General features: G+C 53.6%; 2 protein-coding genes across 3 annotated transcripts in view; one reads left to right on the plus strand and one right to left on the minus strand.

The window, feature by feature from the left end:
- The first annotated feature begins 570 nt into the window (after positions 1-570).
- Positions 571-11,810, plus strand: MCAM (melanoma cell adhesion molecule). Of its 2 annotated transcripts, XM_088177826.1 has the most exons (15): positions 571-670; positions 4,346-4,473; positions 4,580-4,793; positions 4,918-4,988; positions 5,070-5,157; positions 5,252-5,431; positions 5,510-5,637; positions 5,794-5,953; positions 6,044-6,165; positions 6,438-6,576; positions 6,665-6,786; positions 6,866-7,001; positions 7,582-7,726; positions 8,110-8,227; positions 8,882-11,810. In XM_088177826.1, the coding sequence occupies exons 1-15, from the start codon at positions 604-606 to the stop codon at positions 8,909-8,911; spliced, it is 1,848 nt and encodes a 615-aa protein (XP_088033952.1). In that variant the 5' UTR covers positions 571-603; the 3' UTR covers positions 8,912-11,810. The 2 variants fall into 2 exon arrangements, with proteins under 2 accessions (XP_088033952.1, XP_088033953.1); XM_088177827.1 differs by lacking the exon at positions 8,110-8,227.
- CBL (Cbl proto-oncogene) overlaps positions 11,512-26,333 on the minus strand; it is a 41,194-nt gene continuing 26,372 nt past the window's right edge. Inside the window, exons 10-16 of the mRNA XM_014884671.2 lie at positions 22,083-22,214; positions 20,886-21,263; positions 19,949-20,043; positions 19,343-19,498; positions 18,738-18,841; positions 18,231-18,413; positions 11,512-15,697 (exon numbers count right to left, since the gene is read on the minus strand). Of these exons, the coding sequence (XP_014740157.1) occupies positions 15,417-15,697; positions 18,231-18,413; positions 18,738-18,841; positions 19,343-19,498; positions 19,949-20,043; positions 20,886-21,263; positions 22,083-22,214 (1,329 nt within the window). The 3' untranslated portion in view covers positions 11,512-15,416. The remainder of the gene's footprint in view (positions 15,698-18,230; positions 18,414-18,737; positions 18,842-19,342; positions 19,499-19,948; positions 20,044-20,885; positions 21,264-22,082; positions 22,215-26,333) is intronic.

Below are 26,333 nucleotides of genomic sequence, written 5' to 3' on the forward strand. Positions count from 1 at the left end.
AATGACAAACAGTGTTTTGCCTCCCTGTTTTGAGTCTGTTCTTGTTTGGCGTGGGTTCAAAGGTGACCTAGCAGCTGCGGCTGGGTTTTGGGGCAGAGCGGGGCTGAGCAAGGCAGCAGGTCACTTCTGATTATCGCCACTGCTACCTGCACATTGGACTCTCAGGGACGGTCGCCGGCATTCCTCAAACACTCTTGAAAAACACATCCCACGCTTCAGCCAGCTTCTCTGGGTCTGTAAGCGATTCCACCTCCAGCGCCCGGCTGTCTGCCTGGCTCAGCCCGTGCACGCCCGGACAGGCAGGAGCGGGCAGGTCTGCGAGCCCCTCCGGCACAGCTGGGAACGGCCCGAGCGCGGCGGGGCCGTGCTGGGGACCGGACCGGACCGGACCGAACCGAGCGCTGCCGTGCGGGACCGGACACGGCGCTGCGGGGCTGGGCGGAGACGGCGCCCACCCGGCTGCTGCTGGGGGTGATAAGCGGCTGCGGGCGGTGGGCAGGCACCACGCCTTCCTCCTCCTCCTCCTCCTCCTCTCCTCTCCTCCTCCTCCTCCGCCTGACGTCACCCGCGGCCCCGCTCAGTCTCGGGCGGCCGGCGGCGGGCATGGCTGGGGGGCGGCGGCCGGCGGGGCTCGCCCTGGGCTGGGGCTGCTGCCTGCTGCTGTGCTGTGGTGAGTGGCTGCGGGAAGGGCTGGGCTGTGCGGGGCCGGGGCCGGGTGGTGCGGAGCCGGTGCGGGGCGGGCGGACGCGCGCACCTGCGGAGCGCTCCGGGGTCCCGCGGAGCCGCGGCAGGGATGTCCCTCACCCTCGGGGGGACACGGGGCTGCAGCGGCGGTGCGGGGCTGGATTTTGTCGCTGTGCAGCTCCCCGAGGTGGCAGCCGGAGGGGTGTCCCCGCAGAGCCGCGGCGGGGCCGGCAGCCGGGAGCGCTGCGCCCCTCGGGCGGTGCCTGGCGCGGCGCCGGGAATGCTCGGATCGCGGGGTCGGGGCAGCCCAGGTGGGATCGGCCCTTCCCAGCCTGGGTCCCCGCCCGGATGGCCCCGCGATCCGCGGCGGGGCGGGTCCGCTCTGGGTGCCCTGTCCCGCTCTCGGGGCCCCTCCGCAGCCCCCCCAGGGCAGGGCAGGTTGAGGGGTGACCCACGTGCGTTCAGCGCGCACCGGGGTGATCTGGTTGTTGTTAGGAAGCATCCACCCCTTTCCTTCTAAGGAGTTTTCCCCTGAGCGCTGTGTTTCTCTTGGCTTTTTTTTCGCGCTTTCTTTTTTTATCCACTTTCCAGTCCATTTTCACCCTCGGGGGGTGGCTGCGCTTCCTGCCCTGCCCCGCTCCCCGCATCCCGCCCTCCCCTCGCCGGGGGCCCGGGAGCGGTCCCGGTGCGCTGGCTGGTCCCTGCCCCGCTGAGCTGCGGAGGTGGCCCCGGCGCTGGGAACCTGCCCAGGCCGAGGTGTTGGAGCCAAAGTCAGGCTCAGATCGGAGTCTAGAGCAGGCTGCTCCCACCCCCATCCCGTGCCGGGATCCCCTTCCCACAGCACATGTACCGAGCCAGGAGTCTCTCAATGGTTGGCGGCGTCGGTGTATTTGGAAGCCCAGCCACGTGAAAGGCTTGATGCTTCCCAGAAGCACAAGGGGCCACGGCCAAGACATTCCCAGCCAGGGCTGCTGGAACGGGGGGCTGAGCCCACCCCGGGGCTGCCTGAGCCACCCCATCCCTCTGTGCACCGCGGTCTGGCTGTTAGAGAGGTGTCTGGATGTTGTCACCGAGCTGCAGGGTGGGGTTGAGAGCTTTGCCTCTCCAGGTGCACATGACGGGGTCCTGACAGGGTGGTAGGGTTATTTTGGTGCTGCTGTAGCAGAGCCCTGGCTCTGTCCCCATCCCGAGCAGGATGCCAGCTGGGCAGAGGTGTTGGGTACTGCTGGTGGTGCTGCTTCCTGTGGGGCTGGGACTCTGCAGCCTCTTTCTTGTCTCTGTGAGGAATTCAGGGTGCTGTTCCGTGCGAGATGGGGCACCCCGGCTCGGGGATCCGTTCAGCTGCTGCGGAATAGCAGGGTAGCATGTGTGGCTGTGGGATCTGGCCGCAGCTGGTTTCCCTGCAAGGGGAACACAAACCCACGGAAACCTCAGGCATCCCACGTGCGGCTCCAGACCCCTGTGGTGCCTCTCTTCTTGCTCCGGGCCGGGGGCTCCGGGCCGGGGGCTCAGCGCCGGGGGCTCTGCCGCCAACGCAGCCGCACTTCTCGCTGTCTCCCCGCACACCTCGGCTCTGCAGGAGGCTGGCGAGGGACTGTGCTGCTCCCCACCCCCTTCCCCAGCTCTAAAAGCAAATCTTTGTTCTTGTGGAGCTCTGGCTGCCGGCCGGCTGTCCGCCAGCCAGATGGAAAAGGCACGGGGGCTCTCCTTCCTTCCCTGCTCGCTCCCTGCAGACGCCCTCTCCAGATCTCGAGGTCTCCGGCTGGAGCTGTGCCAGGCACTTGGGGTGGATGGAGCTGGGTGCTGGAGCTGGGCTGCTCCACGCGTGGCTGATGGATCTCCCCAGGTCCCATCACCAAACCTGCAGCTGCGCTGGGCCCAAGGGAGGATCGCCAAGTCCCCGGAGCCTGCTGTGCCAGGCTGGCTGTGCCCAGTGCCTCTTTAGCCTGCCCACGCACATAGCAAAAGGTCTTGGAGCTCTGGAAGCGAGCCTTGTGTCCACAGGGTTGTGGGGGACCTTGTGAGTGTCCCCTTGTGTCCCTCTTCCAGCCTGTCCCGGATGAAGTGGGGAGCAGTGAGCCCTTGCTCCAGGCAGGGTGGGGGCCGCAGCGACCCTGTCAGCCTCCTCAAGGGCAGTGGATGGCTGGGAGGGTTGTGATCCTCATGCCAGCCCCGGATGCCAGCCATTCTCCAGCTCTGAGCTCATGGTTTCGGTTGCTCCGCTGCCTGGTTGAGGGCTCTCATGCCGAGCGGGTCAGGGGGAGGGCCAGCTGCTCTCCCAGGGGCTGGCTCTGCCTGGGGCCCATGCCGAAGGTCTGAAAATGATGGAGAGGCAACGTCTGGCCTGGCTGCCTGCAGTCCGGAGTGCCAGGGCTCAGGCGAGGCTGTGCGGGGTCAGAGGGACACACCCCAGCCCCAGGCTTGCCCAGTTGTGCAGGTGCCCTCCTGCAGCAGGCAGCCAAGTTGTGGCCGCGCAGGTTGGGCAGCTGCCTCCTGTGCAGTTATCTTTTCCTTTGTATTTCAGCCAGTTTCCTGTCCCCCACTGGTGCTTATCTCTGGGTCTTTCACCTGTTTTTCCAGCACCTTCTTTGCTGTGCCGTGATTTGCTCATCCCTCTTTGCCTGGTGCCAACTGTAATCACTGACGGGATGGGCGAGGGCCAAAACGTGTGTTTGTGTCTGAGGTGGCTTGTCCTGCGTGTCGGGGCCTTTGCTGTGGCAGAAGGGCCCCTGGCTGCATTTTGGCTTTGTGCCACCCCATACCCACTGCAAACAAAGAGCATTTTGTGGGCACGGTGCTGCCCTTTGAAGTCGCTCGGCGGTGGCTGTTACGGAGCGGGTGCTATCAAGGGAGATGTTGACACAGCTGCTTCCTCTAAGCCTCTGGTCCCCAGCTCCCATACCTGGGCTGGCTTTGTTGCTTGGGGACAGGCTGTTGTCCCCTCTGCAGGGCCGTGTGCCAGCCCAGGGCATGCAGACTCCTCTTTGCTTGGTGGCAGTGGCGCTCCCAGCCTTGCTGTGATGCCGCCCTTGTTCTCTGCTCCACCCAGCTGGGGCTGCTCTGCTCCCAATCCCTTGGGAAGCTGCTCCGTGCCCTGTCCTGGATCAATAGCCATTACCTTTCCCAGCCTCTCTGGAGCAGGGCCAGCAGCTCCATTACTGCTGCGGGCGGCTGGGCTGGGAGGGAAGGTGGGGTGCAGGGATGGGCCAGCTCCGCTCACAGGGGTGCCGTGGGTGGGCAGAGCTGGGCAGGGAGCGGAGCAGCAGCGAGGGGAAGCCTTGGGAATGCTGCAGGGATGGATGCTTTGACTGCCAGGGTGGCAGGGACCTGAGAGTCCTGGCTGTGCCAGGGCAGTGGTGGCTGGGGATGTGCTGCCTCCCAACGGTGTCCTGGGGACACAGCTGGTGGGGGCACAACATGTTATGTCCTGTCTTTGGGAGCAGGATTGCTGGCCTGAGCCCATGGGCTCTCTGTGGATGCTGAAGGCAGAGTGGCAGTGGGGTCCTGGCTGTCACTCCTGCTGGGCTGGGACACAGTGTGTAGAGCACAAGACACGGCTCTGCCCCATAGTTTTTGGGGGATGGAGATGGGGACAGGCTATGCTTGGGCAGCCCATTATTCCCCATTCTTCCTGCCCCTAACAGCAGATTCTGTCCCACAGCTGCAGCCAGCAAGCTGGAGATCTCCATGCCAGCCGTGGTGGAAGTGGAGGTCGGGGGCACAGCCAGGATCGAGTGCAACTTCTACACCCCTGAAAATGCTTCCTACACCTACATCGACTGGTTCTACGTGAGTGCTGGCCTGGGAGAGCAGCTCTGGCTGGTGGGCTGGGGTGGCAACCAGCCCAGGGCTTCCTGCCGGGCTCCCCAGCCCAGCCTTGCCCCTCACCTTGCAGATAGACCGCAGCAACAAGCAGGTGAGGCTGTTCCACATCACAGCCAGCAAGACCGTGGAGGACAACACGGACTACAAGAACCGGGTGTTACTGGGGCAGGACAAGGCCCTGTCCATCAGTGCAGTGACAGTGCAGGACGCCAGGACCTTCGTGTGCCAGGTTGGAGCTGGCAGCTACGGTGTGGGCGAGAACAGCACTGAGCTCAGCGTCTACAGTGAGTGACACAGGAGGGCAGCACAGCTGGGCAGCTGCTCTGCAGGGCTGGCAGGGATCCCATCCCATCCCATCCCATCCCATCCCATCCCATCTAATATGTGTGGGGTGGCTTCTCTTTCCAGAGGTCCCCAATAACCCTGAGATCAAGCCCAGCTCAGGAGGCATCTCTGTGCACAGCCCTGAAATCCCAGAGGTGAGGAGAGGCTTCACACAGGGGAGGGAGAGGCTCCCTGCTAAGCCTAACCTGTGCTCATGGCTGTCTCTGCCACCACAGATTGCCAAGTGTGAGAGCAAAAACAGCTTCCCACTTCCCAACATCACATGGCACAAGAACGGGGAGGAGCTGCACGACCAGGAGAACCGTGAGTTGGGTGGGGATGGACAACCAGCTCGGGAGAGGGAGCTGGCACCCAGAGAGCCCAAGGGAGCCGTGGTGTGTGGCTGTGTCCCCTGCAGAGGTGATGATCAAACCGACAGTGACACGCGAGTCGAGCGGGCTGTACACGGTGAGCAGCACGCTGTACGCGCCCGTCACCCGCGACGACCGCCTGTCCCAGTACCACTGCACCGTGCACTACTGGCTGCAGGGACAGATCCATTCCCTGGAGTCACAGAAGGTCAAGGTCAACATCTTCTGTGAGTCTGGGGCCAGGGGGGCCGTGCTGGTGCCCTGCAGTGGGGCTGGGCACTGACTCTGCCCATCCCTGCCCCCAGACCCTGTTGAGACCCTGAAGCTGCGTGTGTCGCCATCTTCGGCGCTGGTGAAGGAAGGGGACAATGTGACACTGGTCTGTGAGGCTGACGGGAATCCACCGCCCATCTTCAGCTTCTTTAAGAAAAACGTGAGGCTGGAGGGGACCAGGGCACCTCTCCCTTGGCAAACATCTCCTGGTTGCTCCTTGTCCCTTGCCCAGGGGTTCCTGGGCAGGGGGGTGCAGTGGCTGGGTGGGAGGGGCCCTGTGTGGGGCTAAGGATTCCTTTGTGCCCACTGTCTGCAGCTGGATGAGTGGCAGGATCTGTCATCGCTGGCAGAGCCCAACAGCGGGGTCCTGAACCTGCCCGAAGTGAACAAGAGCAGCAGTGGCACATACAAGTGCCAGTCCCTGGACCTGGATGATATGACAGAGAAAGAGGAGGCTGTGGATCTTGTTGTGAACTGTAAGAGGGAGGGGACTGGACCCTGTTGACCTCATGGTGGGTGCTTTGTCTCTCCTGCTCACTCTGCCCTGGTCTCCATCCCTCTCCTAGACATTGAGGGGGTCCATGTGAAGATGGAGCCGTCCTCAACTGTTCGTGAAGGGGAGAGTGTGAAGCTGATCTGTGATGCCCACAGCCCCGTGAGCCTGCGGTACCAGTGGAGGGATGAGAAGGTGAGTAGGGATCCCAGTTCCATCATGCTCAGGCTCAGCCTGGGCTTTGCAGCAAATTAGGCAGAGTCAGGATCTTGCTCCATCTCTCCTGAGAGGTCAGGGGAAGGATTCCCTTTTTCATGGACCTGCATTGTCCACCCCAATATTATCACCTCCTGGCCAGTACTGCAGGGAGGTCCTGTGCTTGCAGATTTGCACTGTGCATGAGAGGTCTGAACCCCTTTGGGATGTGGGCACAGAGGTTCATTGCTGTGGATGTTCCTTCCCAACAGGGCAAGAAGCTGGTGGAAGGGAGTCAGCTCTTCCTGAACAACCTCACCTTCGAAACCTCCAACACCTTCAGCTGCAAGGTGATGGCCCCGAGCGTGCCAGGGCTGGAGCAGAGCAAGAAAGTGTCTGTGGCTGTCGAGGGTAAGAGCTGGCCTGTCTGCAGAGTGACCCCTGCCTGCCCAGCACCCATTCCCTGAGAGCTGTGGGTGCTGATGTCCCCTGCCCACAGGGAAGCCTCGGATCGTGGCCATCAGCTCCCCGCTGTACGTGCGCCAGGACGAGGTTGTCAACCTGACCTGCAAGGCCATCGCCTTCCCCCGGCCCACTGTCCACTGGAGCATCAATGGCACGGTGAGAGCTGGGAGGGGCCAGGCTGGGATGTCTGAGGGGCTGCCCAGGCACTGAATCCTGCTCTGCCTGCCCTGCCCAGGCTCACGAGTACATGGACAACCAGCACATCGCCAGCAACCTGACGGTGAGGGTGAGCCACGACCTGCTGCAGGCAGGAGCCATGTGCCGGGTGTCCAACAAGCTGGGTGTCAGTGAGAAGCACATCCAGCTGGTGGGTGAGTGTCAGGCACTGCTTTCTGTCCTAGGGGTCCCCAGCAGTGTCAGTCCCCCCGTGCTGTGCTGTCATGGGGTGGCTGAGCTGCTCCCTGCCTGCTCTTCCAGATGATTCCATCAGGAAAGACCGTTCTGCTGCTGGTGTCCATCAGGACACAGGCTCACCTCTAGCCTGGGGAGGGAGCTCAGCTGCTGCCTCTGCACTACTTTTCTCCCTGCCAAGCCAGGAGGGAGGCAGAGGCTCGGTCCCCAGTGGTCTCTGCTTGTCCTCAGCAAAGCCACCAAGTGCAGCTTCTTGCAGCCCAAACCTGCTGGGCAAGTAAGCAGAGGGGTGCCTTGCAGGAATTCCTGTTATCCACCTTCCTGTGGCACATGGGGCGTGGCAGCCCAGAGCAGAATTTCTGTGTTCCTACAGAAGCTGCCCCAAAGCAGCATTTCTGTACTGAAATCTGCACCCTGCAGGCAGCTGGGGAAGCACTGGAGCTTTTCTGGGAGAAGGGGCCCTTTCCTAATACAGAAGGGAAACTGGAGGGGGTCACAGTGAGACAGGCATTAATTTCTTCCTCTCCCTGTTGTGTTTAGATCAAAAGTCAACAGCAGAGAGCCAAGGGGTGATCATCGTGGCCATCATCGTGGCCATCCTCGTGGTGGCTGTGCTGGGCGCTGTCATCTACTTCCTGCACAAGAAAGGCAAGATCCCGTGTGGCCGTGCTGGGAAGCAGGACATGTAAGCGCTGCCACCTGTCCCCCAGGGGCCCGTGGGGCTGGGGGTGCTTGATATCACTCATGCTTCCCATCCCATTCCATCCCACTGCTCCAGCTGCTCCCTGCCCGGCACAGAGCGGGGTGGGAGCACGGCCTCGGGGGCTTTTCCAGCTTCCCACAGGGCACTGCCATGCAGGGAGGATTCAGCAGAGTGGTAGAGCAGCCAAGGGTCCCCTCCCTGGGCCGTCCAAAGCTTTCTGTGAGCTGGAGTCTCTTTGACCCAGCTCTCTGAGCCCTGGTCCCACTGCAGAGCATCCCCTGAGATGGAGCCCCAGGGCTCGGCCAGCCACGTGCCCTCCCGGCTATCACAAACGTGTCTCAAAAATTGTCACCTCCCTCCCCTAGCACAAAGCCAGAGGCCCGTAAAGACAAGATTGTAGTTGAAGTTAAGTCAGATAAACTTTCCGAAGAGGCGGGGCTCCTGCAGGGCGCCAACGGCGAGAAGAGAGCAGCAGCTGACCAGGTAGGACAGAGCGCCGGGCACTGCCCTTCCCGGGCCAGGGCCAGCTCAGGGCCGGGCCTGCACCCAGGTAATGCTTTGCTCCCCTCCTCCAGCACTGCCCACCCTGCACGGGCCTCCATCATCCATCAGCAGCGCTCTCTGGGGTCGTGGGAGGGAGGGGAAGGGACAATTCCGGGAGGTGACAAAGCTCTGCTCCCTGGCAGTGCCCACTGCCTGCCCTGCTTGGCTCTGCCTCCCTCAGTGGAGCAGCAGCCAGGCTCCCCAGGGGCCTAAAATGGAAAGATCTCTGGCCAGAAGGCAGAGCAGAGGCTGCAGCAATTGGTCCTCTGAGGCAGAGATCTTGGGATGAGTTTTTTGGGACACGTGCTTTCCCCTCAGCTGGGATGGAGCAGCTTTTCACGGTGTCACTGCTGGGCCACCACTGTCCATGCCAGCCCCTGAGCCCACTGAGGTTTTATTTCTCTCTAGAGCCCCTGCCTGGCTCTGCACAGCTCACACTCCCCTCCCCTCCTCTTGGGGTGGGTGCTCAGCCACCCTGGGGTGCCCCAGCTGTCCCCCACCCCACTGTGAGTGCCACCACCCCACCTGCAGCAGAGGATTGGGTTTGTGTTCATCCCTAACCTTGTGTTTTCCCTCCCCCTTTCTCTTCTGAAGAGCGAGAAATACATCGATCTGAGAAACTAGAGAGGAAATCTCCTAAGTGCTTCTTCCTTCAAACCTTTCCTGCTCTTGGATTGCCTTCTCCCACCCCTGCTCCAGCCCCTGGGGAGCACGGCCAGAGACCCCCCCCCCGTGTGTCACCGTGCTGGGCGTGCAGGGGACACCTCCCTGACTCACCTGGCCATTACCTCAGCCCTGGGCTTGCAGGTGTTGCCTTAGCAGCAAAGCTGGACTCGCTTTACTACTCCAGAGAAGCCACGGCAATATTAGGAAGAACTATATCCCATTAATCCCTACTTGGTGGAAGGATTTGAGGCTTTCAGGTAATCTGTTCTGTACATGTTGTGGGAAGGTTTTGATGCATTGTTTTTACCCTGCCCTTGCTCAGAGAGGCTGGTGATATTTGGTTTTTGGGATGTCTGAGGCACCTTAGCTGTAGTGGGTGCAGGTTGGAGGAGAGAGGAGTGGAAGGGGTGTGTGTTAGAGAAGTGTTTGCAGCTCTAAGAGGTTTTGAGTGCTTTGCTTTGTCTTTGAGCTGCTCCTGGGTCAGTTTATCCCAGCAGTGCTGTGATCCCACAGGAGGAGAGGACCTGGCAGAGCAAGGAAGGGGGGCCAATGTCCAGAAAGGTTTTAGGGTGTGTGGTTTTGGAGCTGTGCTGACCCGAGGGGCAGGGCTCCCCTCTCCCCTCTGAATTTGGTTTATTGTATTGCCCCAACAGGACCCAGAGCTCCCAGAGATTTAAATTCAATATTAGACAGGGCCAGTCAGTGACGTCTCAGGGTTTTTTGTGCTCAGCCAATGCCAGCCCCAGGTCAAACTGCTCTCTGTGCTTCACTGGCACCTCTGGCCCCACGGTGAGCAGGGGAGATGGACAAGAACGTGCCAGAGCTTCTGTGCCAGCCCTCCCCTGCCTCATCCCAGAGGGACCAGCCTCTCCTGCCTCTCAGTCACATCCCCTGAGCTCTGCTGGCCACTTTGTCCCCTGGGTGTCCCAGCCCTGACCAGAGGGGAGCCGTCCTCGCCTGCTACACGTGGTGTCCAAGCAAAAGCTTTGGTTTATATATATATTTTTGTTGGATTGTGTGTACATTTCCAGGAGTTTTATTTCGGGTTTGTTTTTGGTTTTGTTTTTTTTTTTTTTTTCCTGTTTTGTCCGATACTTGCAAGGTTTTTTTTTTTATATATGTGAAAATAAAGTACGGATTCAAAGCTGAGTGGTGGAGTTTGTTCCCATGGACAGAAGGGTGGGAAGGGCATTGCATAATCCCATGGAGCTTCCAGCAGGACCCAATTAATACACTAATTACTACCAATGCTAATAAATCTATTTATTCTAATAAATACTCCTAGTTTTAGGCTGTAATAGGTGATTATACGACTGGATCTTAAAATATAATATTGTAAATAGAATTTAATATTCGAGTTTATTGATGATTGTATTAACAGCTAATACCACTACTATAGATGCTAATGCCTCTAGGAGCTGATAATAAACATTAATAAACTAATGCTACTAATGAATAAAAACACCAACGTGCCCCTTCTCCTTTGGCCCCACCTCACAATAATGAATTAACTCCTGTGTCCTCATCTGAGCCCTTCATCCATTATTGGGGACTCAAATGACCTAAAGTAACCCCAATGACCTGAAGTAACCCCAATCAGGGCCCCGAGTGACCTCAAATGACCCCAATGACCTGAAGTAACCCCGATCAGGGCCTCAAATGACCTCGAATGACCCCAAAGAGGGTCTCAAATGACCTAAAGTAACCCCAAGTAAATCAGTTTTGAGATTCAAATGACCTCAAGTAACCCCTGTGACCTCAAATGACCCCAATGACCTCAAGTAACCCCAATCAGGACCCCCAAATGACCTCAAGTAACCCCAGGTCTTGATTTGACCCCACAGTGGCTCCTTTAAGGGTTTTTTTTTTCCAAGTTCAGTTATCCCCCATGTCCCCAGTTACCCTCCCTGCCCTGTTTGTGGGTTCCCACTCAACCCCTGGGACCTGAGTGTCCCCCTTTGTCCCCAAGTCCCCTGGCCCCCAAATGTCCTGGGGGCTCAGCTGGGCCAGGGTGGCCCTGTAATGTTGGAGCCTGGATTTATTAGATCTACTTTGTATGTAAAATATTCATATTTTGTAATATATGAATAGGTATCAATGAATATTCAATTAACGTGTTCAAATATATAATTATTTTCTGATCTCCATAAATAATACATAGTATGTCCTAATAATTTTATTCTAGAGTTGTGATACATGTAATTCTGTGAGAATTGTGTGAGATATTTATTTATTTCCATAATTTCTATGCAGTAACTTTAAAATTCTGCAGAATTCCCATGGATTCCCTTGGATTCTCTTCCTGGGTGGTAACTTCATGTCCTTCGTGGTCCTGATGGATTAGAGCCTTTATTCATTGATTCTCTCAGAATATGTTTAATTATTTTAATCTGTATATAAATATTTCCTGGCCTCTGTCAGTGGCCAGAATATAAATTTGAATTTAACAGATAATTGTGCTAATAATTATAAAATAACTCCAAAGGATCCAGGAGATTGAAATGCTGAAATATTTTTTTTCAGCACTTACAGAAGCACCACAACACACACACACCATCTGCTACAACAAAGGAAATTTTATTTAAAAATAAAACTTTGTTTCGTTTTCTTTCTTACTGACACAGGTGAATGAAATCCCAAACAAAGAAGCTCTTAGTGGGCAGCATACAAGGATGGAAACAATTAATAAATAACATTAGTATAACCTCTAAACATTAACAATGCATCTGCAAACAAAATGAGGACTTTAAACCAAGTGAACCTTAAAGCTCAGCTACTCTCTGTAAGAATATTTACCTTCTGTTTTTCCTTATTCTTTACAGATCTGAAAGGATTAAATACTGCTATTATAATTTTATATTAATGACACTATTATACTTTTTTTTTTAAAATATCTCGTGAAAATCTCAACATTTTTTAACACTGATATTTTACAAATTGGTATTTGTCAACCGTGAGAAAGAACAACAGTAACAGCAGTTCTTCCTCCACTGGGAATTTCAAACCAAGAAGATTTCTAGGAGGAACTTTAAAAATAAATGTCCTTATTCCCCACTAATCTTTAAAGTGGCACCTTTGAGAAGGTGCCCTGGGAGTTGCATTTTTTCTTGCTCAACTGAAAAAAAAAAAAAAAAAAAGAACAAAAACCCAACAAAGCAAACCACATTTACAGTAACGAGCCTGCCTCAGGATTAGCTACAGTAATGTCACCAGTCTGGTGCAGGAGGCCACATGCTGGGCCCTGAGCCTGCCTGGCCCCTGGGGCAAGGACATGCACAAAAAAAAAAAAAAAAAAAAAAAAAAAAAAAAGGGAAAGATTTGGGATTCCTGCTCGGCTCTGGACACAGGAAATCACCTGGATCCTGCTCAGGAGGGCACGTCCCACTTCCACAGCTCCTGCTCCTTGGGGAGTGTTTCCTGCTCCTTTTGGGAGTGTTTCCTGCTCCTTTTGGGAGTGTTTCCTGCTCCTTTTGGGGACAGCTGGAGGACAACCCCAGCATTTTTCACCCCAACCAACCTCACCCCACGCTCCTGACTTGGCCCCGAGCTCGGCACAGCACCAGTGCAGACACAGAAGCTCCACGGCTGAAATGCTACAAAACACAGTGTCAGAGTCCAAGGGAGCACTGCCCATCTCTCCTGCTCTCCTGTTCACCCCTTCCCAAAGCACTTTTGGTGCTGCTTGTCCAGCTCTGCTCATTTTCCCAGAGGGGATTCTTGGATCCAGCCTGGCCATGCAGCATCCCCTTAAGAAAGGCACTAGACATTTGGGTTGTTTTTCCTTTTTAAAGTAGCATCAGAAAGTTAGTTTTCTAAAGAATAAAGAAGAAGGAGGTGAAGGGAAAGAAGAGCAATCAATCTTGGGCTTAGAAAGAACAAGAAAAATCCACTGGGCAGTGCCTGGATTGAGCTGGCAGAGCACAGCCACAAGACATGGCCAGGGCTCTGCTGCCCTCAGTGGAATCAGCAAATTCTTAACGTGTCTAAGGAAGAAAAGGCAAGACTTAAGTTTCTTAAATCAGTTTGAGACATAAACAAGTGCACAGAAAGGACACATGCAGAGAAATCAGTGATACATGCCACAAAGATTGCTCTCTCTAATCTCTAATACCCAGAACAACACCCACAGGAACATCTCTTGGCACATAGACCCCAAAGACAGGCCTGCAACAGCTCTGCCAAGCAGGATTTCATGGAAATTACAGCCAGCCTGCCCTGAGGGGCCTGGAGGGGACAGGGAGTCACTGGTCTGGTCACACACACTGGGCAGGACAAGAGTTAAGGCTTTGGAGCTGGCTGGACTCAGCCCTTGCTCAGCCATGGCAGGAGCCACACGGAGCTCCCAGCAGGGCAGACACCAAGGGCTCCAAACCAGCACAGAGCCGAGTGGCAGTGTGAGAAAGAGGGAAAGAAACCCCTCACTAAAGGGTTTGCACCTGGGTCTCCAGGACTAGGGACTGTTTGGCTGCTCAGGCTCCCCAGTGTGACACAACAGCCATAGCTGTCCCCAGCTCCTGCCTCAGCAGCACCCTGCTCCTCCAGAGGCTCCCACATGCCCAGAACATCCCACAGGGAGCAGGGCTGGCACCCCTGGCAGCTGCACTGGGGGCACAGGACGAAGAGCAGCTCTTCTTCCTCTTCTTCTGACCCCTCCTTCCCCAGGGCTGTGCCCCTGTGCCCTGCAGAGCACCCTGCCCGCTGCCAGCCCTGCCCACTGCCCCCAGAACAGCAAAGGCTGGGGTCTCAGAGCATGGCAGGAGATCTCCTCACCCTGTCTGAGAGTGTTTTCTCCACTACAGAAAGGAGGGGAGTAAAGAGAGACAGTTCAGCCTGCCTGGAAGCCACTGCAGCAATTCAGAAAGCTGTAGGTCTAGAGAGAAATCTCAACTTTAATAAAAAACCCACTTTCTTCTCTGCTAAGGCTCGTCAAGGCCTCTCTGCCAACTGCAGCCATCTGGCCCAGCCTCTGGATTCCTCAAAAGGCCAAACTGCACCCAAGTGCCAGAATCACTCCAGCAATATTCCAGCCTGGTGACCTCTGCTGACCTCAGGGAGATGCAAATAATGCTGGACATGCTCCAAAGGCCGAGAGCCTCTCAGGCTGTGATCTGTCTGTGCCTCCTGGATCTAAATCCTCTCCAAAGGAACCATCCACTCCTCCAGTATGAACAGAATTAAGAAGCTGAGTAGGCAAGTCAGGTTTTTCCAATGCAACAGCTGAGTTCTGACCTTTAAAACCATTTAATCACAAGTACAGAATTTTTTTCCCAGGTCTGTTTTAACACCAGACCTGGAAATACCTCAGAAAAATGGAAATGGAAAGGAGAGCCCCCATGTTGTTTGGATAGCCATGCAGAGAGCTGCTGCATTTCTGTGACTGCAAAGCAGGTGAGATTCCAACAAACACATCAGCTGCATCTACCAATTCCACAAAACACCCTGGCACGACGATGGCTCCTGCAAAAGCTCCCTGGAGGAATGAGTGTGAAGGCCACTAGTCTCCAACAGCCACCATGCAATGAAGATAAATAAAACATCCAATTTACCAGGTGCAACATTCCTAGGGAAGAGCAATGGGAGTGTCCAGTGACGGCTGCTCCAGCCTAGCAGGGCCACAAATCAAATTTGAGCACTGAAGCACGAAATGCTCAAGGCTAAGAGAGGAGAAGCAGCAGCCCCAGTTCTTTGCTCTTGCTCAAATTCTTTGCTCCCTCTCCCACCCCTCAGAACCACGCCAAGCTCCTCCAGCTGCTGGAATCTGGTGCAAGAGCACAGACACACACACACAACAGAGAAATCCAACTCCCAGCACTGCCAGGATCAAAACCCCTGACAGAAGCTCATCCTGCTATGTCCAGGCAGCAAGGGAGGACTGGAATCAGAAGCCATAACTGCTATTATTACAGGCAAGAGGGACACACCACGGCCAACAGGAGGCAATCAAACGATTCTTCCAAGGTCTCCTATAAATTCCCAGCAGAAAGTGACCTCTCAGCTTCTCTAAAAAGCCTGAGCCAGACACACAGCAGCGAACAGATCCAAACCTAGTACCATGAACCACAGGACACACCACACCAACCTCGAGACTTTGTTTCTCTGAGCATCCACTTAAAATTCACAGCACGAAACAACTCCCCCCCAGCCTCCAGGGCATCAGCTCGGGGATCCCTTGTCACGACATCTTTGTCTACCAACACCCTGGAAATAAATCTGTTCTCTCAGACAAGAGGTAGGGGTAAAGGACTCCAAGACACACACTGTATAAAACACCGCTCCGCTCCGTTCCATCCCACTGCTTTGAAATCTGGAACCACAAAAACCTGATAACTGATTCTCTTAAAGAGGCAGGACTGACCTCAGCACGAAGTCTCTAAAGGAACCCCCTTCCCCTTTGGTGCACAGCTGGGCAGCAGCTGCCCAGGCGGTTGGTCCACAGCAGCTCAGGTGTGGAGGTGCCCGTGTGCTATGTGGCCACGTGCGCCGGGGACGAGATGGACACGAACTCCCGCAGAATATTCTTGGCCATCTCAATATTGTTATGTGCAATGACCAGAGCTTTCTGAATGTCCTGATATGAGTAGCCTTGGCTCATGAGGTTCTCGATCTCGCTGGAGAGGTGCAGGGAGGAGCTGGCCCCGCTGCTGGCTCCTCCTGCTTGGCAGCTGCCGGCTTTCCGCTCCGAGTTTATCCGCCGGGGCAGTGGCTTTGGCGGCCGCTCGGGGACTTGGGAGCCGTCCGAAAAACCTGCAGGGAGGAACAAGTGCATCACTTCAAGGAAAACATCTGGAAATTTTGCTTGGAACAAAGCTGAGATGACATCAGGGGGATAAATGGCACTTCAAAAAGCTGTCACTGAGCTCTGCCACTTTCTCCAACCCTTTTATCCTCCTTCCCAACCTGCTCAGCTTCCCCTCCTGTGTGCAAAAACAGCTGTGCAGGTTTGTCTTAATTAGCAGGGCTCATCAGGCGCATTTATTAAGATAAAACCATATAAAAAATGACATAGGATCTCTGTGTGTAAGCAGAGCTCAGATATCAGCCTTAGAATCAGAAAAAATGACACAGTGAATATTCAATTCACCAGACATCCCATTTCCTTCCAGAGTCAGACAGAACCCCTCAGTTTAACTGTGCAGAGGCTGCTCCCTCATCTCTGTGTGCACAAACCCAGTCCCAACTCAGCCACCACAATTGCTTCAGCAACTGAATTATGCTCTCTGAAGGGCCAGCAACTGAATTATGTTCTCCTCTTCCTCTGCTGAAGCTCTCCCTGCCTAATGGCAGATCAATAAAGCTCAGCCTGTTCTGCTTTTCCCTGAGTCATTCTGATGTGACACTGCCCTGCAGCCTCATCATGCACTGCTGGGAAGAGGAAATAACAGCCAATAAACCAAACAAGTCACCAAACTCTCCAAGGAAAAAACACATTGTTTAATGTGCTCATCCAGCATCTGACCATTTCTGAGTTTTAACCTCCCGTATCAATGCAGAAAGCATTTTTTGCCAATCACAGGAAACTCTTTTGTGGGGATATTTGACATCACCTTAAAGAAATCTTAGAGAAAGATTTATTTGTCTCCTGGAAAAAATCCTCAAGGCACCCTACAGAGTTTTCTGGCAGCAGAACTGGAGTACAACAGACAAATCATGTCCACACAATCCCTTTTTAAGAGTGAGCAATGCAGCCTGCTCAGAGGAGCAGCATTGTGGGGCCTTTCTGAAAAACTTGCACCAAAAGCCCTAAAACAGAGAAGGCTCTTCAGGAATCAGATTCCCTCAAGCTTCCTCACCGACCACAGTTCAGTCCAGCTCCCTCATCTTCAGAATTCAAGTTTCTCACACATAAAAAGCTTTTTGTACATGTGAGAAAAAGGTCGGCCCACTCCTCTGCCCCAAAGTGCCTTCTGGAATAGCTGTTTCAGCTTGAGCTGGATCAAGTTTCACAGACCATGGGTCAGTCTGAAAGGACAACTACTAAGACAGTTATTTTGGTAAATCATTAATTAAAACTGCAGGGTCCAGCTCCTGAGAGCATAAATCTGCCAAGATGAATCCCACAGCAGTCAGGCTTGCCTGCACCAGTGCCTTGCTTCCCACAGCAGTAACAATCAGCATTTTCCACATTTTCCATTTTCCTACCCCTAAAGCAGGACAACAGCAGTGTTATTTCAAGGCTGTAGAAACACAGTGTCAATGATTAAGCTCAGTACTTCATCTGGGAGGGGGGCTGGGACTTGCTCTGTTCCTTTTTTATCCCTTTCAGCCAAATTCTACAGACACAGGAACAGATTTAAAAAGTGAAACAGGGAGGTGGGGCAAAAATAACAAACTTTTCTGCACTGGGAAACTCTTCTCTGTGCTAAGGGAGGTCAGGGATATGGAATGGTGAAGCAGGAAAAGAGAAGACTCACTGGGGGAAGGGGTTCTGGGTACAGGAGGTTCCAGAAGGAATAAGAAACTCATTCCTCCTCCTTGGCAAATCCCCAGCACATTCAGACTGAAAACCCCCAACAGGAAGAGTTTCAGAGCTTCCTTAAGAACTGCTGAGCAGGGAATAAGTCAATCATTTTTCAGAAAGGCTCTCGGAGGCACGAGGCTTTAGTTTTTCCCTCAGAGAATGTGCCTTGCAGCCAGAAGGACACGATGTCCTCTATTCCCCAGGGACAAAAAGCTGACCTTGCTGAGCCACTGGTCCCTGCTCAGAGGAGCTGAGAGCATCGTGCAGAACAATTGTGCCATCTGCAGGCACTGGCAGAGCCACAAACCCTGCCAGGCCAGCCCTGGATCTTCCACTTGGAAGAGGGACACAATCCCTGAATGCTCTGGGTTGGAAGGGACCTCAAAGCTCATCTCCTTCCACACCCTGCCACGGGCAGGGAAACCTTCCACTATCTCAGGGTGCTCCAACCCCAAATCCAACCTGGCCCTGGACACTTCCAGGAATGGGAAATCCTGTCTCACACCCTGGCACAAAAATATTCTGTGCCCTGTAGGAAACAGTGGTGTAAGGAATCTACTTTAAGAAAAAAAGCTTTTCCTAAATGTGACTTCAGTGTGATTTGCAAGCTTGGGGATCAAATGACCATGGCAGCACATTCCAAGCTATAAATCGAACAAAAGCTAAAATAAATCAAACAAAATACCCAAGAACCAGTGGTAATTCTGCCTCATAAACCCGATTTTACACCTTCCATCCAATATCCTCAGTGAGTGACACAAGTTTCAAAGATGCAGAGGCAGCCACCAGCACCAAGAAGACACCCAGGAGCTCTCTGACCTGTGACAGGGTCGTTTTCCAAGGACATTCGGCTGAAGGCAGGAGTGGCATTGGAGATATCAGACAGTGTGCGACGAGCAATGGCAACGGGCAGCGGTGGCTTGGGGACATCGTAGCCATCTTCTTCATTCTCTGACTCCTCAGGGCCATTGCTGGCAGTGGCTGCTGCCAGGTTCCCTTCATCTGGAACAGGAGGCACGTTCTGAGCTCTGGGGCTGAGCTGTCTCTCAAGGCAGATTCTGCTCCACCGTTTTTCAAACACTGACAGGACGCAGAATTTAAGTTTTGCTGCTAAAACCTCACATTTAATGGCAGCTCTTTCCACAAGGGTTAAAAATACTTGATAGATGCAGTGTGCATGCACAGACTCATATTTCCACGTACATCCCAGCTATTTTCAACAACACAAACAAATGTAATTCCTTTAATTCAGCCTAAAATGCTGTTCCACTGGGAGCAATTCATTGTACCCCAGTTCCTCAGCTGCTTTTTAGCACACCCACTCACCAGAAGTGTTGACAGCCTCGAAAGCAGAGGATGCTGCTTGGGAGTGAATGTTGTACATTGCTTCATACATGGAGCCCTCGGGCTGCTGGTCACAGTCCAAAACTCTGAGGGAGAGAACACATTCTCCTTCACACAGGTGGCAGTGGCCACCACCTCCACCCTGTCTCTGTGACAGAGTTTGTGCACAGCTTCTTGTTTCAAGGTGAAATCACCACTGCTCTGTGAAGTATTTGTTCTAGAAAATGCTCTATTAGTGTTTATTGCTGTACAGCACCTCAGCTTAAAAGACTTAAAATGATACCAGCAAAACTGATACCACCAAAAATTAGATTTTAATAAGAGTTTTGAATTTCAGTTGTTTCTGCTCTCAAAAGGTTCTTGGCAGGGAGAGTGGGAAGGAAGGGGATATCTGAGTCCTTTAATACTGTACAAGGACTCTGTACAAGAGCAGTGGTCACATTTCCTTTATTGCTATTTTAGTCAAGATCTGGTGAATATCACTGGGGGAATTCAGAAATCTGAGCAAGCAAAATTCCCACCCTGATGTCCCAAATGTGCTGTCCCAGAGCTGGGAGCAGGAAGTGCAAAACCAGGCAGAATCTCACCGTAAACTCTGAGTCATTTCCAAAGGCATTTTGAGCTCTGGTTTTTGCACAGCAGGACCTGGAGGCACCACAGGCAGGGAGGATGGTGACATGTATTCAGTGTCCTCATCGCTCTCAGACTGCTCCCCAGGAGGCAGTTTTGGTACAGGCAGTGGTCTGGAAGCAGGAGAAACAAGATATAAAACATTTACACCAAATCTAATTAATACCAAGGTGCCTTTTACAATCCACAGTCACCTCACAGCAAGTCTGTCTAAAGAAATAATTTGGTTTTCAGGATGTAGCCCACAAGGTCACATCAGCACAAGGTCATGATGCAAAAGGAAGTGACAATATCATGCACATTTACATCACACAAAGCCCCACTCAAAAGTGAATTTATTAAAGAGCTGATGGCAACTGGAGCCTGATTCCTACTGCCACAGCCCAGGAGAACTCCCACCACTCCCCACAGCTCTTTGGGATGTTGACTTCAGCTGCTTTCTCTAAATTGTGTTTTCAATCTGTCACAGTTTAAAACTAAGACTGAAAGAGTTGTGCCAGCTCTGTCCCTGGCAGCAGCACCCTGCAATTCCCACTCTGTAAGTATGAAAAATCCCAACAGACCTGGCAGCTAAGGAGTAAATGGCATTGGCAGAAGAGGAGGGCTTGATTTTGGGGTGTTCACACTCTGAGGTTGCTGCTGGACCACTGCTGGAGCTCTGGAAGACAAAATTCCAAACCAGGAATCAGAAACAAGACATGTCCCAGTGTAGCTGCAATTCAACAGCCTCTGTGGGAATGAAGCATCCTCATTTATTCCACAGAATTTACTGACACCTCAGAAACCTAGGAATTCTCTCAAAGCTTTCTCTCAGTGAGGACATTGCAGGGATTTTCCTATAGGAAGAACTTCATGTTTTGAGATTCCAAAGGCCTTGGCAAATTCAGCTGAAACAGGCCAAAGTGGGAGCCAAGAGGAAAAGGATGCAGACAAGCACACATTTTTGGAGACAGGATAACAACTGTGCACGTGCCATTTTCTTAGAAAATCTGGCTAAAAATGTCCTTGCTTTCAATTTTAGAAAGCCGGAAGCAATAGAAGGAAAAATTAGGGAAATGGGATCAAGGAAAGCAAAATTGCCTGCAATTTCTTTTAGAGAACAAAATGTTGGACTACTCAGTCCTCTGGTAACAGTGTCCTGCAGGTGAACAAACTGAACTCAGATTTTACCCAAACTCCTCACAGCTGATGTGTGTAGGTTTCTCAGGGCTAAAAAGCCAGCAGAGTAAATCAGACTTTTTCAGATACCAACAGAGAACATTCTCAGCTTTTCAACACTGAAAGGTGAACAGTGAAAGGTGAACAATCATCAGGCAATTGTGGCTCATGACTGCTGAAAGTGGGATTGCTAAAACTGTGATTTCAACCTTGTTCCCAAGAGGAATGAGCGCCTGGAATTCACCAAGTTCTTCCCACCTCTCCCATGACAAAATCCCACTCAGTGTGAAAAGAGAGTGCCTTTTCTCCCAGATTACCTCCAACCTCACCACACCTACTCACCCCCGGGTTGTCCAGGCTGAGGGTGCTGCCGAGCCGGAGGCTCTCAGCCCTGGATTCCACCTGCGAGGGCAGCGAGAAGGGAAGCGAGTGCCTGTTGGACAATTCCCTGCCAGCCCAGGGCTCTGCCGTGCTCACGGCCACCGCCGGGGCTTTGGGCATGGGCCTGCCTGGCCACAGGTCGCCCTGGCGGCTGGAGGGCAGCGGGGGTGGCTTGTCCCTGCTGGGACAGTCGCCGGGCGTGCAGGGCAGCGGGCGGCGCTGCGGGCGGCTCTCGGTGCCCAGGGAGGGCGGGCGGTCCGGCGGCGGCGGCGGGGGCAGGTCCCGGAGCGTGGGTGGGATCGGCAGAGGTTTGTCCTTGTGCAGAGCACCAGGTGCGGCCTGCGGGCAGGAGGAATGTCAAACAGCGCTCGGCAGAGGTGGCACAGCCAGGAAAGATAAACAGGAGGGAGGTGGGGGCAGCAGGGAGAGTTTTGGGGGGTTTTGTTTGTTTTTACAAGGAATTTTCTCGGAGGATGTGGAGATATCTCCACGCCTTCTGCACAGGCTTGAGGAGATAACACAGAACTATGTGCACTGCAGCCAGGCTCTGAACACCCCAGATTCCTCTTCTTGAAGGAAAACATGAGCCTACAGCAGCTTAGATTGCATTCCAAACAGAGCCTCCCCATTATTTAAGAAAATTATTCAATTGTGGGTTATTTGTACAAGTTAACATTCATCAGTCAGTGATGAGTATGCACAGAAATAGGTATTTTCTTCTGCCTGAACTTTCCTAATTCCATTATTTCATCTGAACCAGATGAAGAACTGCTGCTGCATCAAGAACCATTAACTTAATGTCACCAAGATCATCCTACTGCCTTCTGCTGATCAGTCAGAAAGCCACTTCATTTCTCCCAGTCACACACATTGAATTCCTTCCTTCATATGCTTGATATAAAAATGAAAAGTTGGGAGAGAAATATGATACCTTCTGTATTAGCTAGAACAAAATATGAGGAAAATCCAAAGGGAGCAAGGATTGAGGCTGAAAAACAGAGAATATGAAGGCAGTAGTAATAATTTGTAATAATAATGATGCCAGTCACCCTAAGGGAGGCCAGAGAGAAGAGGAATAAAATACTTGGGGATGTCAGAGAGCACTTGCTGGGGTCACCCAAACGCCAGCTGAAGGAAGGGGAGGGAGCTGTGCCTGACCTTGGAGGTGGTGCCAGGGCTGGAGGCCCCAGGGGGGTTGGCCACTCTCTGCTGCAGCAGGTCCAGCCGGGGGGGCACGGGAGGGAGGGCGGCCTGAGGAGCCACCGAGAAGGGCGAGGGAGGACGTTCCACCTGAGACAGGAGAACGGCAAGTCAGCACATGGCTCAACACACACAGTTCCTGCTCTCTGCAGAGGCTCCCCACCTCTACTGGTGACAAATTGCTCTGTGAGTAACAGCTCACAGGAATGAAGCCAGTGGCCAGCACTGCAGCACCTGGAGCAATCCAAGCTGAGCTGTGAGATATCACTGAAATGCACACTTGGAAACAAACACAAAGCACGCTGTTCTGATGGAGTGACAAACCTGGCCCGGTGGGCCCTGAGCAGGGACAAGCTGCTTTTCAACACCAGAGGGCACGATCTGCTGCAAAACCTCCTGTCCCTGTGCAAACTGCTTTCACCACAGAGCACTGTGTACCAAAGCCTCCATTTTTGTCCCTGGAAAGCTGCTTTTCCACTTAACAAAGCAGCACAATGCCTGTTATACTCTTTACTTTCTCTTTTTACAATCAAAGCTAATGCTGTTTGAATTTGAAAAGCTTCAGGTATGTCTGAGCTCACTAAAGCCAACAAAATACCAACATTGACTGGATGTGACACCAAGAAAATTGCTTTGCTTCCTCAAAATATGTATAAAAAGCCCTCCAAAAATAGTGTTTACTGATTAGCACATTATTTCACAGGATGGAAGATAAAGGGAAATAAGACACCGGGTAAACCAGAGGCAAAGATTCATTCTGACCAGGAAATGCAGCTTATTTTAGTTGATTCAGCTATTAAAAATTAGCCAAATTCAAGCCCACTTCCCTATGCAGTAAAAAAAATGCAACAGCAGCAATCAGATTTTGAAATGAGAAATGAAAAAGCCATGCAGGGATCCACAAAGAATATCTGTACACAGCTCCTGGAGGGAAGCAGCACTGATGGCAGAGTTATCACACCTTTATTAGACAGATTTATCACCCACCATATAAAAAGGTGACAGCCAAATTGAGTTCCTCAGCAGAACAGCCAGGGTTAGGGTTAGGGTTAGGTGAGGGTTAGGGGTTAGGGGATAGGGCTTAGGGCTAGGGTTTAGGGCTTTGGGCTTAGGGCTTTGGGCTTAGGGCTAGGGATAGGGATATGGCAAGGGCTAGGGCTAAGGCTAGGTTTAGGGGTTAGGGGTTAGGGATTAGGGTTAGGGGTTAGGGGTTAGGGGATAGGGCTTAGGGCTTAGGGCTAGGGCTAGGGCTAGGGCTGGGGTTAGGGTTAGGGTTAGGGCTAGGGTTAGGGTTAGGGTTAGGGTTAGGGTTAGGGCTAGGGCTTGGGGCTTAGGGCTTAGGACTTTGGGCTTAGGGCTAGTGCTAGGGAAGGGCTAGGGCTAGGTTTAGGGGTTAGGGGTTAGGGGTTAGGGCTGAGGCTGGGACTAGGGCTAGGGCTAGGGTTAGGGTTAGGGTTAGGGTTAGGGTTAGGGTTAGGGTTAGGGCTAGGGTTGGGGTTAGGGTTAGGGTTAGGGTTAGGGTTAGGGTTAGGGCTAGGGTTGGGGTCAGGGTTAGGGTTAGGGTTAGGGTTAGGGTTAGGGCTAGGGTTGGGGTCAGGGTTAGGGTTAGGTGAGGGTCAGGGGTTAGGGGTTAGGGGATAGGGTTAGGGTTAGGGTTAGGGTTAGGGTTAGGGTTAGGGTTAGGGCTTACGGTTAGGGTTAGGGTCAGGTGAGGGTTAGGGTTAGGGTTAGGGTTAGGGTTAGGGTTAGGGTTAGGGTTAGGGGTTAGGGGTTAGGGTTAGGGTTAGGGTTAGGGTTAGGGTTAGGGTTAGGGTTAGGGTTAGGGTTAGGGTCAGGTGAGGGTCAGGGGTTAGGGATTAGGGGATAGGGCTTCGTGCTCAGGGCTTTGGTTAGGGCTAGAGTTAGAGTTAGGGTTAGGGTTAGGGCAAGGGCTTGGGACTGGGCTTAGGGCTTTGGGCTTAGGGCTAGTGCTAGGGATGGGCTAGGTTTAGGGTTTAGGGGTTAGGGCTGGGGCTGGGACTAGGGCTAGGGTTAGGGTTAGGGTTAGGGTTAGGGCTAGGGTTAGGGTTAGGGTTAGGGTTAGGGTTAGGGTTAGGGTTAGGGTTAGGGTTAGGGCTAGGGTTAGGGCTAGGACTTAGGGCTTAGGGCTTAGGGGTTTGGGCTTAGGTCTAGTGCTAGGGAAGGGCTAGGGCTAGGTGTAGGGGTTAGGTTTTAGGGCAGGGGCTGGGGTAAGGCTTAGGGTTAGGGCTTAGGGTTAGGGTTAGGGCTTGGGCTTAGGAATTTGGGCTTAGGGCTTTGGGCTAGGGCTAGGTTTAGTGGTTAGGGGTTAAAGGTTAGGGGTTAGGGCTAGGGCTGGGGCTGGGACTAGGGCTAGGGTTAGGGTTAGGGTTAGGGTTAGGACTTAGGGCTTAGGGGTTTGGGCTTAGGTCTAGTGCTGGGTCTAGGGGCTGGGGCAAGGGAAGGGCTAGGGCTAGGTGTAGGGGTTAGGTTTTAGGGCAGGGGCTGGGGCAAGGCTTAGGGTTAGGGCTCAGGGTTAGGGTTAGGGCTTAGGGTTAAAGCTTAGGGTTAGGGTTAGGACTTAGGGCTTAGGGGTTTGGGCTTAGGTCTAGTGCTAGGGAAGGGCTAGGGCTAGGTGTAGGGGTTAGGTTTTAGGGCAGGGGCTGGGGCAAGGCTTAGGGTTAGGGCTCGGGGTTAGGGTTAGGGCTTAGGGTTAGGGTTAGGGCTAGGGCTTGGGCTTAGGGCTTAGGACTTTGGGCTTAGGGCCTTGGGCTTAGGGCTTTGGGCTTAGGATTAGTGCTAGGGAAGGGCTAGGGCTAGGGCTAGGTTTAGGGGTTAGGGGTTAGGGGTTAGGGCTGGGGCTGGGACTAGGGCTAGGGTTAGGGTTAGGGTTAGGGTTAGGGCTAGGGTTAGGGTTAGGGTTAGGGCTAGGGTTAGGGTTAGGGTTAGGGTTAGGGTTAGGGTTAGGGTTCGGGTTAGGGCTAGGGTTAGTGTTAGGGCTAGGGCTAGGTTTAGGGGTTAGAGTTAAGGGGTTATGGGTTAGGGGTTAGGGCTGGGGCTGAGGCTAGGGTTAGGGTTAGGGTTAGGGTTAGGGTTAGGGTTAGGGTTAGGGTTAGGGTTAGGGTTAGGGTTAGGGTTAGGGCTAGGACTTAGGGCTTAGGCCTTTGGGCTTAGGGCTTTGGGCTGAGGGCTAGTGCTAGGGAAGGGCTAGGGCTAGGGCTAGGTTTAGGGGTTAGGGGTTAGGGGTTAGGGGTTAGGGGTGGGGTTGGGACTCGGGCTAGGGTTAGGGTTAGGACTCAGGGCTTAGGGCTTAGGTCTAGTGCTAGGGAAGAGCTAGGGCTAGGTGTAGGGGTTAGGTTTTAGGGCAGGGGCTGGGGCAAGGCTTAGGGTTAGGGCTCGGGGTTAGGGTTAGGGCTTAGGGTTAGGGCTAGGGCTTGGGCTTAGGGCTTAGGACTTTGGGCTTAGGGCCTTGGGCTTAGGGCTTTGGGCTTAGGATTAGTGCTAGGGAAGGGCTAGGGCTAGGGCTAGGTTTAGGGGTTAGGGGTTAGGGGTTAGGGGTTAGGGGTTAGGGGTTAGGGGTTAGGGCTGGGGCTGGGGCTGGGGCTGGGACTAGGGCTAGGGTTAGGGTTAGGGTTAGGGTTAGGGTTAGGGTTAGGGTTAGGGTTAGGGTTAGGGTTAGGGCTAGGGTTAGTGTTAGGGCTAGGGCTTGGGCTTAGGGCTTAGGACTTTGGGCTTAGGGCTAGTGCTAGGGAAGGGCTAGGGCTAGGGCTAGGTTTAGGGGTTAGGGGTTAGAGTTTAGGGGTTATGGGTTAGGGTTAGGGCTAGGGCTAGGGTTAGGGTTAGGGTTAGGGTTAGGGTTAGGGTTAGGGCTAGGGTTGGGGTCAGGGTTAGGGTTAGGTGAGGGTCAGGGGTTAGGGGTTAGGGGATAGGGCTTCGGGCTTAGGGCTTTGGGCTTTGGGCTTAGGACTAGGGAAGGGCTAGGGCTGGGGTTAGGGTTACGGTTAGGGTTAGGGTTAGGGCTTACGGTTAGGGTTAGGGTCAGGTGAGGGTCAGGGGTTAGGGATTAGGGGATAGGGCTTCGTGCTCAGGGCTTTGGTTAGGGCTAGAGTTAGAGTTAGGGTTAGGGTTAGGGCAAGGGCTTGGGACTGGGCTTAGGGCTTTGGGCTTAGGGCTAGTGCTAGGGATGGGCTAGGTTTAGGGGTTAGGGCTGGG

Source organism: Sturnus vulgaris, chromosome 23 (genome assembly GCF_052056855.1).
Source record: "Sturnus vulgaris isolate bStuVul1 chromosome 23, bStuVul1.hap1, whole genome shotgun sequence".
Classification (NCBI taxonomy): Eukaryota; Metazoa; Chordata; class Aves; order Passeriformes; family Sturnidae; genus Sturnus; species Sturnus vulgaris.

Excerpts from the sequence above, each read along its gene's own strand:
- MCAM (XM_088177826.1), top strand. The coding sequence starts at position 604 with ATGGCTGGGGGGCGGCGGCCGGCGGGGCTCGCCCTGGGCTGGGGCTGC. Across the intron at positions 4,794-4,917 it reads CACTGAGCTCAGCGTCTACA|AGGTCCCCAATAACCCTGAG; the intron begins GTGAGTGACACA and ends TTCTCTTTCCAG. Across the intron at positions 4,989-5,069 it reads ACAGCCCTGAAATCCCAGAG|ATTGCCAAGTGTGAGAGCAA; the intron begins GTGAGGAGAGGC and ends CTGCCACCACAG.